The sequence below is a fragment of the Zophobas morio genome, unplaced genomic scaffold (genome assembly GCF_036711695.1).
Source record: "Zophobas morio isolate AGI-343-1 ecotype UQ-CSIRO unplaced genomic scaffold, CSIRO_AGI_Zmor_V1 ptg000054l, whole genome shotgun sequence".
Taxonomy (NCBI): domain Eukaryota; kingdom Metazoa; phylum Arthropoda; class Insecta; order Coleoptera; family Tenebrionidae; genus Zophobas; species Zophobas morio.
In genome coordinates, this window is record NW_026972159.1 from 92,572 (window position 1) to 108,498 (window position 15,927).

Here is a 15,927-nt window from a genome sequence, read left to right on the forward strand (position 1 = left end):
ATTTTTTCAGAATTTTTAGACGAGTTTTTTAAAAGTGAAAATTTTCCAATGGTCCCCCCTTCTTCAAATTTCGGCGAAATTTTGTCATTTTCGAAACCTAACTGAGTACATTTTCTTGTAGATTTCGAGCCGTAGAACTCACTTCCGGCCTCGATTCTTTGATAGCTGCAACCGTTTTTCCAGAATCGACGGTTGAAATATCGAAATTTTTGAAATTTCGATAAATTATGCATTTCGTACCGATTTCTTCGAAAATGTCGCTCCGCGACCATCAACAGGCTATATTTTTGGAATCAGCACGTCGAAATCTACGTCCCTGAATTTTTTCAGAATTTTTAGACGAGTTTTTTAAAAGTGAAAATTTTCCAATGGTCCCCCCTTCTTCAAATTTAGTCGAAATTTTGTCATTTTCGAAACCTAACTGAGTACATTTTCTTGTAGATTTCGAGGCGTAGAACTCACTTCCGGCCTCGATTCTTTGATAGCTGCAACCGTTTTTCCAGAATCGACGGTTGAAATATCGAAATTTTTGAAATTTCGATAAATTAGGCATTTCGTACCGATTTCTTCGAAAATGTCGCTCCGCGACCATCAACAGGCTATATTTTTAGAATCAGCACGTCGAGATCTACGTCCCTGAATTTTTTCAGAATTTTTAGACGAGTTTTTTAAAAGTGAAAATTTTCCAATTTAGTCGAAATTTTGACATTTTCGAAACCTAACTGAGTACATTTTTCTTGTTGATTTCGAGGCGTAGAACTCACTTCCGGCCTCGATTCTTTGATAGCTGCAACCGTTTTTCCAGAATCGACGGTTGAATTATCGAAATTTTTGAAATTTCGATAAATTAGGTATTTCGTACGGATTTTCCCGAAAATGTCGCTCCGCGACCATCAACAGGCTATATTTTTGGAATCAGCACGTCGAGATCTACGTCCCTGAATTTTTTCAGAATTTTTAGACGAGTTTTTTAAAAGTGAAAATTTTCCAATGGTCCCCCCTTCTTCAAATTTCGTCGAAATTTTGAAATTTTCGAAACCTAACTGAGTACATTTTCTTGTAGATTTCGGGGCGTAGAACTCACTTTCGGCCTCGATTCTTTGATAGCTGCAACCGTTTTTCCAGAATCGACAGTTGAAATAACGAAATTTTTGAAATTTCGATAAATTAGGCATTTCGTACCGATTTCTTCGAAAACGTCGCTCCGCGACCATCAACAGGTTATATGTTTGGAATCAGCACGTCGAGATCTACGTCCCTGAATTTTTTCAGAATTTTTTGACGAGTTTTTTAAAAGTGAAAATTTTCCAATGGTCCCCCCTTCTTCAAATTTCGTCGAAATTTTGACATTTTCGAAACCTAACTGAGTACATTTTCTTGTAGATTTCGAGCCGTAGAACTCACTTCCGGCCTCGATTCTTTGATAGCTGCAACCGTTTTTCCAGAATCGACGGTTGAATTATCGAAATTTTTGAAATTTCGATAAATTAGGTATTTCGTACGGATTTTCCCGAAAATGTCGCTCCGCGACCATCAACAGGCTATATTTTTGGAATCAGCACGTCGAGATCTACGTCCCTGAATTTTTTCAGAATTTTTAGACGAGTTTTTTAAAAGTGAAAATTTTCCAATGGTCCCCCCTTCTTCAAATTTAGTCGAAATTTTGACATTTTCGAAACCTAACTGAGTACATTTTCTTGTAGATTTCGGGGCGTAAAACTCACTTCCGGCCTCGATTCTTTGATAGCTGCAACCGTTTTTCCAGAATCGACGGTTGAAATATCGAAATTTTTGAAATTTCGATAAATTAGGCATTTCGTACCGATTTCTTCGAAAATGTCGCTCCGCGACCATCAACAGGCTATATTTTTGGAATCAGCACGTCGAGATCAACGTCCCTGAATTTTTTCAGAATTTTTAGACGAGTTTTTTAAAAGAGAAAATTTTCCAATGGTCCCCCCTTCTTCAAATTTCGTCGAAATTTTAACATTTTCGAAACCTAACTGAGTACATTTTCTTGTAGATTTCGAGCCGTAGAACTCACTTCCGGCCTCGATTCTTTGATAGCTGCAACCGTTTTTCCAGAATCGACGGTTGAAATATCGAAATTTTTGAAATTTCGATAAATTAGGCATTTCGTACCGATTTCTTCGAAAATGTCGCTCCGCGACCATCAACAGGCTATATTTTTGGAATCAGCACGTCGAGATCAACGTCCCTGAATTTTTTCAGAATTTTTAGACGAGTTTTTTAAAAGAGAAAATTTTCCAATGGTCCTCTCTTCTTCAAATTTCGTCGAAATTTTAACATTTTCGAAACCTAACTGAGTACATTTTCTTGTAGATTTCGAGCCGTAGAACTCACTTCCGGCCTCGATTCTTTGATAGCTGCAACCGTTTTTCCAGAATCGACGGTTGAAATATCGAAATTTTTGAAATTTCGAAACATTAGGTATTTCGTACGGATTTTCCCGAAAATGTCGCTCCGCGACCATCAACAGGCTATATTTTTGGAATCAGCACGTCGAGATCTACGTCCCTGAATTTTTTCAGAATTTTTAGACGAGTTTTTTAAAAGTGAAAATTTTCCAATGGTCACCCCTTCTTCAAATTTCGTCGGAATTTTGACATTTTCGAAACCTAACTGAGTACATTTTCTTGTAGATTTCGGGCCGTAGAACTCACTTCCGGCCTCGATTATTTGATAGATGCAACCGTTTTTCCAGAATCGACGGTTGAATTATCGAAATTTTTGAAATTTCGATAAATTAGGCATTTCGTACCGATTTCTTCGAAAATGTCGCACCGCGACCATCAACAGGCTATATTTTTGGAATCAGCACGGTGAGATCTACGTCCCTGAATTTTTTCAGAATTTTTTGACGAGTTTTTTAAAAGTGAAAATTTTCCAATGGTCCCCCCTTCTTCAAATTTCGTCGAAATTTTAACATTTTCGAAACCTAACTGAGTACATTTTCTTGTAGATTTCGAGCCGTAGAACTCACTTCCGGCCTCGATTCTTTGATAGCTGCAACCGTTTTTCCAGAATCGACGGTTGAAATATCGAAATTTTTAAAATTTCGATACATTAGGTTTTTCGTACGGATTTTCCCGAAAATGTCGCTCCGCGACCATCAACAGGCTATATTTTTGGAATCAGCACGTCGAGATCTACGTCCCTGAATTTTTTCAGAATTTTTAGACGAGTTTTTTAAAAGTGAAAATTTTCCAATTTAGTCGAAATTTTGACATTTTCGAAACCTAACTGAGTACATTTTTCTTGTTGATTTCGAGGCGTAGAACTCACTTCCGGCCTCGATTCTTTGATAGCTGCAACCGTTTTTCCAGAATCGACGGTTGAATTATCGAAATTTTTGAAATTTCGATAAATTAGGTATTTCGTACGGATTTTCCCGAAAATGTCGCTCCGCGACCATCAACAGGCTATATTTTTGGAATCAGCACGTCGAGATCTACGTCCCTGAATTTTTTCAGAATTTTTAGACGAGTTTTTTAAAAGTGAAAATTTTCCAATGGTCCCCCCTTCTTCAAATTTCGTCGAAATTTTGAAATTTTCGAAACCTAACTGAGTACATTTTCTTGTAGATTTCGGGGCGTAGAACTCACTTTCGGCCTCGATTCTTTGATAGCTGCAACCGTTTTTCCAGAATCGACAGTTGAAATAACGAAATTTTTGAAATTTCGATAAATTAGGCATTTCGTACCGATTTCTTCGAAAACGTCGCTCCGCGACCATCAACAGGTTATATGTTTGGAATCAGCACGTCGAGATCTACGTCCCTGAATTTTTTCAGAATTTTTTGACGAGTTTTTTAAAAGTGAAAATTTTCCAATGGTCCCCCCTTCTTCAAATTTCGTCGAAATTTTGACATTTTCGAAACCTAACTGAGTACATTTTCTTGTAGATTTCGAGCCGTAGAACTCACTTCCGGCCTCGATTCTTTGATAGCTGCAACCGTTTTTCCAGAATCGACGGTTGAATTATCGAAATTTTTGAAATTTCGATAAATTAGGTATTTCGTACGGATTTTCCCGAAAATGTCGCTCCGCGACCATCAACAGGCTATATTTTTGGAATCAGCACGTCGAGATCTACGTCCCTGAATTTTTTCAGAATTTTTAGACGAGTTTTTTAAAAGTGAAAATTTTCCAATGGTCCCCCCTTCTTCAAATTTAGTCGAAATTTTGACATTTTCGAAACCTAACTGAGTACATTTTCTTGTAGATTTCGGGGCGTAAAACTCACTTCCGGCCTCGATTCTTTGATAGCTGCAACCGTTTTTCCAGAATCGACGGTTGAAATATCGAAATTTTTGAAATTTCGATAAATTAGGCATTTCGTACCGATTTCTTCGAAAATGTCGCTCCGCGACCATCAACAGGCTATATTTTTGGAATCAGCACGTCGAGATCAACGTCCCTGAATTTTTTCAGAATTTTTAGACGAGTTTTTTAAAAGAGAAAATTTTCCAATGGTCCCCCCTTCTTCAAATTTCGTCGAAATTTTAACATTTTCGAAACCTAACTGAGTACATTTTCTTGTAGATTTCGAGCCGTAGAACTCACTTCCGGCCTCGATTCTTTGATAGCTGCAACCGTTTTTCCAGAATCGACGGTTGAAATATCGAAATTTTTGAAATTTCGATAAATTAGGCATTTCGTACCGATTTCTTCGAAAATGTCGCTCCGCGACCATCAACAGGCTATATTTTTGGAATCAGCACGTCGAGATCAACGTCCCTGAATTTTTTCAGAATTTTTAGACGAGTTTTTTAAAAGAGAAAATTTTCCAATGGTCCTCTCTTCTTCAAATTTCGTCGAAATTTTAACATTTTCGAAACCTAACTGAGTACATTTTCTTGTAGATTTCGAGCCGTAGAACTCACTTCCGGCCTCGATTCTTTGATAGCTGCAACCGTTTTTCCAGAATCGACGGTTGAAATATCGAAATTTTTGAAATTTCGAAACATTAGGTATTTCGTACGGATTTTCCCGAAAATGTCGCTCCGCGACCATCAACAGGCTATATTTTTGGAATCAGCACGTCGAGATCTACGTCCCTGAATTTTTTCAGAATTTTTAGACGAGTTTTTTAAAAGTGAAAATTTTCCAATGGTCACCCCTTCTTCAAATTTCGTCGGAATTTTGACATTTTCGAAACCTAACTGAGTACATTTTCTTGTAGATTTCGGGCCGTAGAACTCACTTCCGGCCTCGATTATTTGATAGATGCAACCGTTTTTCCAGAATCGACGGTTGAATTATCGAAATTTTTGAAATTTCGATAAATTAGGCATTTCGTACCGATTTCTTCGAAAATGTCGCACCGCGACCATCAACAGGCTATATTTTTGGAATCAGCACGGTGAGATCTACGTCCCTGAATTTTTTCAGAATTTTTTGACGAGTTTTTTAAAAGTGAAAATTTTCCAATGGTCCCCCCTTCTTCAAATTTCGTCGAAATTTTAACATTTTCGAAACCTAACTGAGTACATTTTCTTGTAGATTTCGAGCCGTAGAACTCACTTCCGGCCTCGATTCTTTGATAGCTGCAACCGTTTTTCCAGAATCGACGGTTGAAATATCGAAATTTTTAAAATTTCGATACATTAGGTTTTTCGTACGGATTTTCCCGAAAATGTCGCTCCGCGACCATCAACAGGCTATATTTTTGGAATCAGCACGTCGAGATCTACGTCCCTGAATTTTTTCAGAATTTTTAGACGAGTTTTTTAAAAGTGAAAATTTTCCAATGGTCCCCCCTTCTTCAAATTTAGTCGAAATTTTGACATTTTCGAAACCTAACTGAGTACATTTTCTTGTAGATTTCGGGGCGTAAAACTCACTTCCGGCCTCGATTCTTTGATAGCTGCAACCGTTTTTCCAGAATCGACGGTTGAAATATCGAAATTTTTGAAATTTCGATAAATTAGGCATTTCGTACCGATTTCTTCGAAAATGTCGCTCCGCGACCATCAACAGGCTATATTTTTGGAATCAGCACGTCGAGATCAACGTCCCTGAATTTTTTCAGAATTTTTAGACGAGTTTTTTAAAAGAGAAAATTTTCCAATGGTCCCCCCTTCTTCAAATTTCGTCGAAATTTTAACATTTTCGAAACCTAACTGAGTACATTTTCTTGTAGATTTCGAGCCGTAGAACTCACTTCCGGCCTCGATTCTTTGATAGCTGCAACCGTTTTTCCAGAATCGACGGTTGAAATATCGAAATTTTTGAAATTTCGATAAATTAGGCATTTCGTACCGATTTCTTCGAAAATGTCGCTCCGCGACCATCAACAGGCTATATTTTTGGAATCAGCACGTCGAGATCAACGTCCCTGAATTTTTTCAGAATTTTTAGACGAGTTTTTTAAAAGAGAAAATTTTCCAATGGTCCTCTCTTCTTCAAATTTCGTCGAAATTTTAACATTTTCGAAACCTAACTGAGTACATTTTCTTGTAGATTTCGAGCCGTAGAACTCACTTCCGGCCTCGATTCTTTGATAGCTGCAACCGTTTTTCCAGAATCGACGGTTGAAATATCGAAATTTTTGAAATTTCGAAACATTAGGTATTTCGTACGGATTTTCCCGAAAATGTCGCTCCGCGACCATCAACAGGCTATATTTTTGGAATCAGCACGTCGAGATCTACGTCCCTGAATTTTTTCAGAATTTTTAGACGAGTTTTTTAAAAGTGAAAATTTTCCAATGGTCACCCCTTCTTCAAATTTCGTCGGAATTTTGACATTTTCGAAACCTAACTGAGTACATTTTCTTGTAGATTTCGGGCCGTAGAACTCACTTCCGGCCTCGATTATTTGATAGATGCAACCGTTTTTCCAGAATCGACGGTTGAATTATCGAAATTTTTGAAATTTCGATAAATTAGGCATTTCGTACCGATTTCTTCGAAAATGTCGCACCGCGACCATCAACAGGCTATATTTTTGGAATCAGCACGGTGAGATCTACGTCCCTGAATTTTTTCAGAATTTTTTGACGAGTTTTTTAAAAGTGAAAATTTTCCAATGGTCCCCCCTTCTTCAAATTTCGTCGAAATTTTAACATTTTCGAAACCTAACTGAGTACATTTTCTTGTAGATTTCGAGCCGTAGAACTCACTTCCGGCCTCGATTCTTTGATAGCTGCAACCGTTTTTCCAGAATCGACGGTTGAAATATCGAAATTTTTAAAATTTCGATACATTAGGTTTTTCGTACGGATTTTCCCGAAAATGTCGCTCCGCGACCATCAACAGGCTATATTTTTGGAATCAGCACGTCGAGATCTACGTCCCTGAATTTTTTCAGAATTTTTAGACGAGTTTTTTAAAAGTTAAAATTTTCCAATGGTCCCCCCTTCTTCAAATTTCGTCGAAATTTTGACATTTTCGAAACCTAACTGAGAACATTTTCTTGTAGATTTCGAGCCGTAGAACTCACTTCCGGCCTCGATTCTTTGATAGATGCAACCGTTTTTCCAGAATCGACGGTTGAAATATCGAAATTTTTGAAATTTCGATAAATTAGGCATTTCGTACCGATTTCTTCGAAAATGTCGCTCCGCGACCATCAACAGGCTATATGTTTGGAATCAGCACGTCGAGATCTACGTCCCTGAATTTTTTCAGAATTTTTTGACGAGTTTTTTAAAAGTGAAAATTTTCCAATGGCGTTCTTCAAATTTCGTCGAAATTTTGACATTTTCGAAACCTAACTGAGTACATTTTCTTGTAGATTTCGAGCCGTAGAACTCACTTCCGGCCTCGATTCTTTGATAGCTGCAACCGTTTTTCCAGAATCGACGGTTGAAATTTCGAAATTTTTGAAATTTCGATAAATTAGGCATTTCGTACCGATTTCTTCGCAAATGTCGCTCCGCGACCATCAACAGGCTATATTTTAGGAATCAGCACGTTGAGATCTACGTCCCTGAATTTTTTCAGAATATTTAGACGAGTTTTTTAAAAGTGAAAATTTTCCAATGGTCCCCCCTTCTTCAAATTTCGTCGAAATTTTAACATTTTCGAAACCTAACTGAGTACATTTTCTTGTAGATTTCGAGCCGTAGAACTCACTTCCGGCCTCGTTTCTTTGATAGCTGCAACCGTTTTTCCAGAATCGACGGTTGAAATATCGAAATTTTTGAAATTTCGATACATTAGGTATTTCGTACGGATTTTCCCGAAAATGTCGCTCCGCGACCATCAACAGGCTATATTTTTGGAATCACCACGTCGAGATCTACGTCCCTGAATTTTTTCAGAATTTTTAGACGAGTTTTTTAAAAGTGAAAATTTTCCAATGGTCCCCCCTTCTTCAAATTTCGTCGGAATTTTGACATTTTCGAAACCTAATTGAGTACATTTTCTTGTAGATTTCGGGCCGTAGAACTCACTTCCGGCCTCGATTATTTGATAGATGCAACCGTTTTTCCAGAATCGACGGTTGAAATATCGAAATTTTTGAAATTTCGATAAATTAGGCATTTCGTACCGATTTCTTCGAAAATGTCGCACCGCGACCATCAACAGGCTATATTTTTGGAATCAGCACGTCGAGATCTACGTCCCTGAATTTTTTCAGAATTTTTAGACGAGTTTTTTAAAAGTGAAAATTTTCTAATGGTCCCCCCTTCTTCAAATTTCGTCGAAATTTTGACATTTTCGAAACCTAATTGAGTACATTTTCTTGTAGATTTCGGGCCGTAGAACTCACTTCCGGCCTCGATTATTTGATAGATGCAACCGTTTTTCCAGAATCGACGGTTGAAATATCGAAATTTTTGAAATTTCGATAAATTAGGCATTTCGTACCGATTTCTTCGAAAATGTCGCACCGCGACCATCAACAGGCTATATTTTTGGAATCAGCACGTCGAGATCTACGTCCCTGAATTTTTTCAGAATTTTTTGACGAGTTTTTTAAAAGTGAAAATTTTCCAATGGTCCCCCCTTCTTCAAATTTCGTCGAAATTTTAACATTTTCGAAACCTAACTGAGTACATTTTCTTGTAGATTTCGAGCCGTAGAACTCACTTCCGGCCTCGATTCTTTGATAGCTGCAACCGTTTTTCCAGAATCGACGGTTGAAATATCGAAATTTTTGAAATTTCGATAAATTAGGCATTTCGTACCGATTTCTTCGAAAATGTCGCACCGCGACCATCAACAGGCTATATTTTTGGAATCAGCACGTCGAGATCTACGTCCCTGAATTTTTTCAGAATTTTTTGACGAGTTTTTTAAAAGTGAAAATTTTCCAATGGTCCCCCCTTCTTCAAATTTCGTCGAAATTTTGACATTTTCGAAACCTAACTGAGTACAGTTTCTTGTAGATTTCGAGCCCTGGAACTCACTTCCGGCCTCGATTCTTTGATAGCTGCAACCGTTTTTCCAGAATCGACGGTTGAAATATCGAAATTTTTGAAATTTCGATAAATTAGGCATTTCGTACCGATTTCTTCGAAAATGTTGCTCCGCGACCATCAACAGGCTATATTTTTGGAATCAGCACGTCGAGATCTACGTCTCTGAATTTTTTCAAAATTTTTAGACGAGTTTTTTAAAAGTGAAAATTTTCCAATGGTCCCCCTTCTTCAAATTTCGCCGAAATTTTGACATTTTCAAAACCATTTTTTCCAATTTCTAAATTTTTCAATTTTTCGATGTTTTTAAATTATATATTTTTAGATTTTTTTTATTTCTCTATTTCTTGATCTTTCGATTTTTCGGATTTTGAAATTTTGGTTTCTTAATTTTTCTCTTTTTAATGAAATTTTCCACTATGTATGCAAATTTTAACCCATTTTTGGCGATTTTCGAAATTTAACTAAACCCATCTTCTTGTAGATTTTGGACCACAGAAGTCATTTCCGGCCTTATTTCTTCGATAACTTTCACTGTTTTTCCAGAATTGTTGATTGATACATGGTAATTTTAAGGCAAAAAAAAAAAACAGAAAAACCGAAAAAACGGGGAAAGAAAAATTCTGTTATTTTACTTAGTTTTTATTTTTTGTTTCTTACTTCTACAACAACTAGACACCAATCTTTTGACCAGTTTCAAACTAATATACAACACAATCACACTCGTCACTGAAAAAATCAAAATAATATCCACCAGAAAATACTGATACCAAGACAAATCAATCCCGGCTATCCTCAAGTGTGGAGCCCCTCCATGTCGTATGACGTACTCAACCCAATACACTGCAGTGTCAAGAGGTTTCGCCATCCGATCGTGGAAAACCTCAGACCTTTTTTTCGCATTGGTAGCATACCTTCAAACATAAAATTAAACAACAACAACAACAACAAAAAATCGTAAACCTACTTCGGATTCGTCAACAACTCATTAATCATTTCAAGCAGAAGCTCCTCTGTAAGATCCGCAAACCTCAACTTTAGCCCAAAACCTTGATTCACTATACGTTCGGCGTTTAGTTTTTGGTCACCGGCTATGGGGATTGCCAAAACCGGTACTCCATGGTAAATGGTTTCGATGGTACTGAGTAGCCCACCATGGGTGATGAAAAGCTTAACGTTGGGATGAGCTAGAATGTCTTGTTGTGGTAACCATTTCCCCAAACGCACATTTGGTGGTTGTCCAGGCAAAACGTCCTCCTCCCATTTCCACAAAACTTTAACTTTGAGTTTAGAGAAAGCGTTCAAAATCGCCTCTCGTTTCTGTTCTGGTAGGAAAACACTCTTCACATTTGAGCCCAAACTAAAATAAATAACCCCTTCTTTCGAATTGTCAAGGAACTTTTGTAAATCATCTGGGAGTTTCTGTGGTGGCTTGACATGAAATCCTCCAATGTCAATCATGTTTGGAACGTAAGGAACCGCCAGATTGGTACTTGGATGAGAATTCAAAAGTACCAACGATGTATTATACATGATATCAACGAGATTCATGTTGTTGGGGAAGTACTTCTTCAATATTTTGTCATGTTGTGGGTACGCATACAGATGACTTATCAGTTGAAAGTAGCTATACGTGAACGCATTGATATACCTTTCATACAACGTCATTTTGCTAGAAAACCCCCGTAGTGGCTCAGGGTCATAAGATACCATTGTTGGGTTACCCACCAGAGGATTAACCCAAGAACTAGCCCCAATGGTACTAAAAACAATCAGAGGAGCATTAAAATGCTTCGCAAATCCTTTATGCGCTTCGTTCATGAACTGTTCAACTATAACAACATCGAATTTTTCTCCAGAGTGGATCAACTTTTGCACTTCTGGTTGACCGAGGGTACGGTCTGTCAAGTCTACCATCGTTGTGAAAAAAAGTGGTCCCATTAGAAGAATATTGGCTTCACCCATATCAAACACATTCATTGTTTTCATTCGTTCTGAACATAAAATCTTGTACGTAAATGTGGGTAGTGGGGTGAAGTACACTTACCTTCGTGTTCTTCTTTGACGCCAGTAAGAACTATATCTCTATAGGAACCATTCTTGGGTGGAGTTTTCTCAGAGAAGGGACTTATCATGGTTACGTCGTGTCCCTTTTCTGCGAGTCCTCGTAGTAGGGTACTGCCCAGGATGTAGTGACTGGGGGCTCCCATAGGAAAGACGGCTAAAATTTTGGCACATTGTGCGCCACTTGTTAGTAGGAGGAGTGTTACGAGTAGAGATAACCGGGAATTCATGGCGACTGAGTAGTTGATGATAAGCCCACTTTATGTAATGTCTGTTATCTGTTAAAATTATTTTTATGTTGAGATAACACTAAAATTGTTTTCTAAATGTAGAAAATCTGTTAATTGATAGTAATTGTTTATTGTCTGGATTATTAATAACAGGAATATTATTTTCAGAAAAACTGAATAATTTAATAATGCCCTATATCGAATGAAAAATTAGCTTTTTCTTTTCTTAATTGTAAGCCCGCCACCCCTTATCCCTATTGTGATGATGTTTTTTATTCGCCCTGAATCAAAATCTTTATTTCTTTACAAAAAATTAAAAACAAGTTTTTGAATATCGTGTTGTTCAAAGTATACTATGTACATTAAGAAAAAAAGACAAAATATAAACCCCGCCCACCCACCCCTTTTCTATTGTGATGATTTTTATTATTCTTAGAAACTTAAAACAGGTTTAAAATGGTAAATTTTTGTGAGGAAATATGGATTTTGCAATTAGGCTCCGCCCCTAGGTCCGCCAACGAATAAAAACTTCATTACTATCTAGATCAGGGCAAATGACATACTCTCTAAGAAAATAGAAGGCGGATGGGTGGGGCTAGTACGTGCCAACATAAGACTGATTTTGGCAAATGACATACCTTGTAAGAAAATAGTGGGTGGGTGGGTGGGGCTAGTATTTGATAAGATAAGACTGATTTTCGCACGTTTGACATATTCGACCACTTTTCTACTGTTTTCGAAAATTTTTTTTCTCTTTTTTACTTTCTTTTTTTTTCAATGTTTATATTTTATAATTTTTCTTTTTTTTATTTTTTTTTATTTTCAACTGTTAGATTTTTTCATTTTTCGTTTTTTCAACTTTTGAATTACAATTTTTCTAGTTTTCATTTCAAATGTGCAACTAACTTAAATCAGTTTCATCTTACCAAGTATTAGTAACGCCCACCCGCCCTCTCTTTTCTTACGGGGTATGTGATTTGCCAAAATCAGTCTTATCTTACCAAGTACTAGCTAAGATAAGACAGATTTTGGCAAATGACATTCTATAAGAAAATAAAGGGCGGGTGGGTGGGCGGGGCCTGTATTTTTAAGATAAGACTGATTTTGGCACATTTGACATATTCGACCACTTTTCAACTATTTTCGAAAATTTTTGTTTGTTTTTTTTTTCTTTTTTCACTGCTTACATTTTATAATTTTTCTTTTTTTTTAATTTTTTAAATTTTCAATTTTTAGATATTTTCATCTTTCGTTTTTTCAACTTTTGAATTAAAATTTTTCTAGTTTTCATTTCAAATGTGCAACTAACTTAAATCAGTCTTAACTTACCAAATACTAACCCCGCCCACCCGCCCTCTCTTTTCTTACGGGGTATGTCATTTGCCAAAATCAGTCTTATCTCACCTAGTACTAGCTAAGATGAGACAGAATTTCAAAATGACATTCTATAAGAAAATAAAGAGCAGGTGGGTGGGCGGGGCCTGTATTTGATAAGATAAGATTGATTTTGGCAAATAACATACCTTGTAAGAAAATACAGGGTGGGTGGGCGGGGCTAGTATTTGATAAGATAGGACTGATTTTGGCACTTTTGACATATTCGACCACTTTCCAACTATTTTAAAAAATTTTTGTTTCTATTTTTTATTTTCTTTTTTTTTTCAGTGTTCATATTTTATATTTTTTCTTTTTTTTCAATTTTTAAATTTTCAACTTTTAGATTTTTCGTTTTTCGTCTTTTCAACTTTTGAATTACAATTTTTCTAGTTTTCATTTCAAATGTGCAACTAACTTAAATCAGTCTCATCTTACCAAATACTAGCCCCGCCCACCCGCCCTCTCTTTTCTTACGGAGTATGTCATTTGCCAAAATCAGTCTTATCTTACCCAGTATTAGCTAAGATAAGACAGATTTTGGCAAGAAAATAAAGGGCGGGTGGGTGGGCGGGGCCTGTATTTGATAAGATAAGACTGATTTTGGCATTGTTGACATATTCGAGAAATTTTCAACTATTTTCTAAAATTTTTGTTTTTGTTTTTTATTCTTTTTGTTTTTCAATGTTTGCATTTTATAATTTTTTTTCAATTTTTTAAATTTTCAACTATTAGATTTTTTAATTTTTCGTTTCTTCAACTTTTAAAATACAATTTTTCTAGTTTTCATTTCGAATGTGCAACTAACTTAAATCAGTTTTACAAGTACTAGCCCCGCCCACCCGCCCTCTCTTTTCTTACCGGGTATGTCATTTGGCAAAATTAGTCTTATCTTACCCAGTACTAAGACAAGACAGATTTTTGCAAATAACATTCTATAAGAAAATAAAGGGCGGGTGGGTGGGCGGGGCCAGTATTTGATAAGATAAGACTGATTTTGGCACTTTTGACACAACCGACCACTTTTCAACCATTTTCGAAAATTTTTGTTTTTGTTTTTTGCTTTCTTTCTTTTTTCAATGTTTATGTTTATAATTTTTCCTTTTTTTTCAATTTTTTAAATTTGCAACTTTTAGATTTTTTCTTTTTTCGTTTCTTCAACTTCTTTCTAGTTTTCATTTCAAATGTGCAACTAACTTAAATCAGTTTTATCTTACGAAGTACTAGCCCCGCCCACCCGCCCTCTCTTTTCTTGCGGGGTATGTTATTTGCCAAAATCATTCTTATCTTACCCAGTACTAGCTAAGACAAGACTGATTTTTGATATTCGACCACTTTTCTATTATTTTCGAAAATTTTTGTTCTGTTTTTTACTTTCTTTCTTTTTTCAATGTTTATATTTTGTAATTTTTCTTTTTTTTCAATTTTTTCAATTTTCAACTATTAGATTTTTTAATTTTCCGTTTCTTCAACTTTTAAATTACAATTTTTCTAGTTTTCATTTCGAATGTGCAACTAACTGAAATCAGTCTCATTTTTACAAATACTAGCCCCGCCCACCCACCCTCTCTTTTCTTACGGGGTATGTCATTTGCCAAAATGCCAAAAATTGGAAAACTGGAAAATTTAAAAAATCGATAATTCAAAAAAGATCAAAAAATTGGAAAATTGAAAAATCCAGAACGTGAACAATAAAAAAATTGAAACATCGAAATTTCGATAAATCTAGTAATCGAAGAATGAAAAATCTAAAAATGGAAAAACCGAAAATCTAAAACGGGAAGTCGAAAACTGGAAAATTAACGACAAAAAAATCTAAAATTAAAAATTTGAAAATTTGAAAACAGAAACATCAAAGAAGTGAAAAATCTAAAATCGAAAAACTGAAACGTCTGGAATTTAGAAAATCGAAAAAATGAAAAATTATAAAAAATTAAAATGTTGAAATATTGACAAATCAAAAACTTGAAAAACTGAGATGTCTAAAAATCGAAAACTCGGGGTATTAAAAATTAAACAATAGCTAAATCGAAATACTCGTATCAACTAGCTAAGAGAAGATAGATTTTGGCAAATGACATTCTATAAGGAAATAAAGGGCGGGTGGGTGGGCGGGGCCAGGATTTGATAAGATAAGACTGACTTTGGCAAATAACAAACCTTGTAAGAAAATAGAGGGTGGGTGGGCGGGGCCAGTATTTGATAAGATAAAACTGATTTTGGCAGTTTTGACATATTTAAGTGGGCGGGGCTAGAATTTGATAAGATAAGACTGACTTTGGCAAATAACATACCTTGTAAGAAAATACAGGGTGGGTGGGCGGGGCTAGTATTTGATAAAATGAGACTGATTTTGGCACTTTTGACATATTCGATCACTTTTCAACTATTTTCAAAAATTTCTGTTTCTCTTTTTTATTTTCTTTCTTTTTTCGATGTTTATATTTTATAATTTTTCTTTTTTTTTCAATTTTTTAAATTGTCAACTTCTAGATTTTTTCATTTTTCGTTTCCTGAACTTTTGAATTACAATTTTTCTAGTTTTCATTTCAAATGCGCAACTAACTTAAATCAGTCTCATCTTACCAAATATTAGCCCCGCCCACCCGCCCTCTCTTTTCTTACGGGGTATGTCATTTGCCAAAATCAGTCTTATCTTACCCAGTACTAGTTAAGATAAGAGAGATTTTGACAAAGGACATTCTATAAGAAAATAAAGGGCGGGTGGGCGGGGCCAGTATTTGATAAGATAAAACTGATATTGGCACTTTTGACATATTCGACCACTTTTCAACTATTTTCAAAAATTTCTGTTTCTCTTTTTTATTTTCTTTCTTTTTTCATGTTCATATTTTATAATTTTTTTTTT

The 15,927-nt window shown here is 35.9% G+C and overlaps 1 protein-coding gene across 1 annotated transcript; it reads right to left on the bottom strand.

Moving 5' to 3' along the window:
• Positions 1-10,017: 10,017 nt before the first annotated feature.
• Positions 10,018-11,694, bottom strand: LOC135142801 (UDP-glycosyltransferase UGT5-like). The gene is made up of 3 exons (XM_064074550.1): positions 11,438-11,694; positions 10,358-11,384; positions 10,018-10,304 (listed from the first exon to the last, which is right to left on the bottom strand). The coding sequence occupies exons 1-3, from the start codon at positions 11,682-11,684 to the stop codon at positions 10,022-10,024; spliced, it is 1,557 nt and encodes a 518-aa protein (XP_063930620.1). The 5' UTR covers positions 11,685-11,694; the 3' UTR covers positions 10,018-10,021.
• Positions 11,695-15,927: the final 4,233 nt, after the last annotated feature.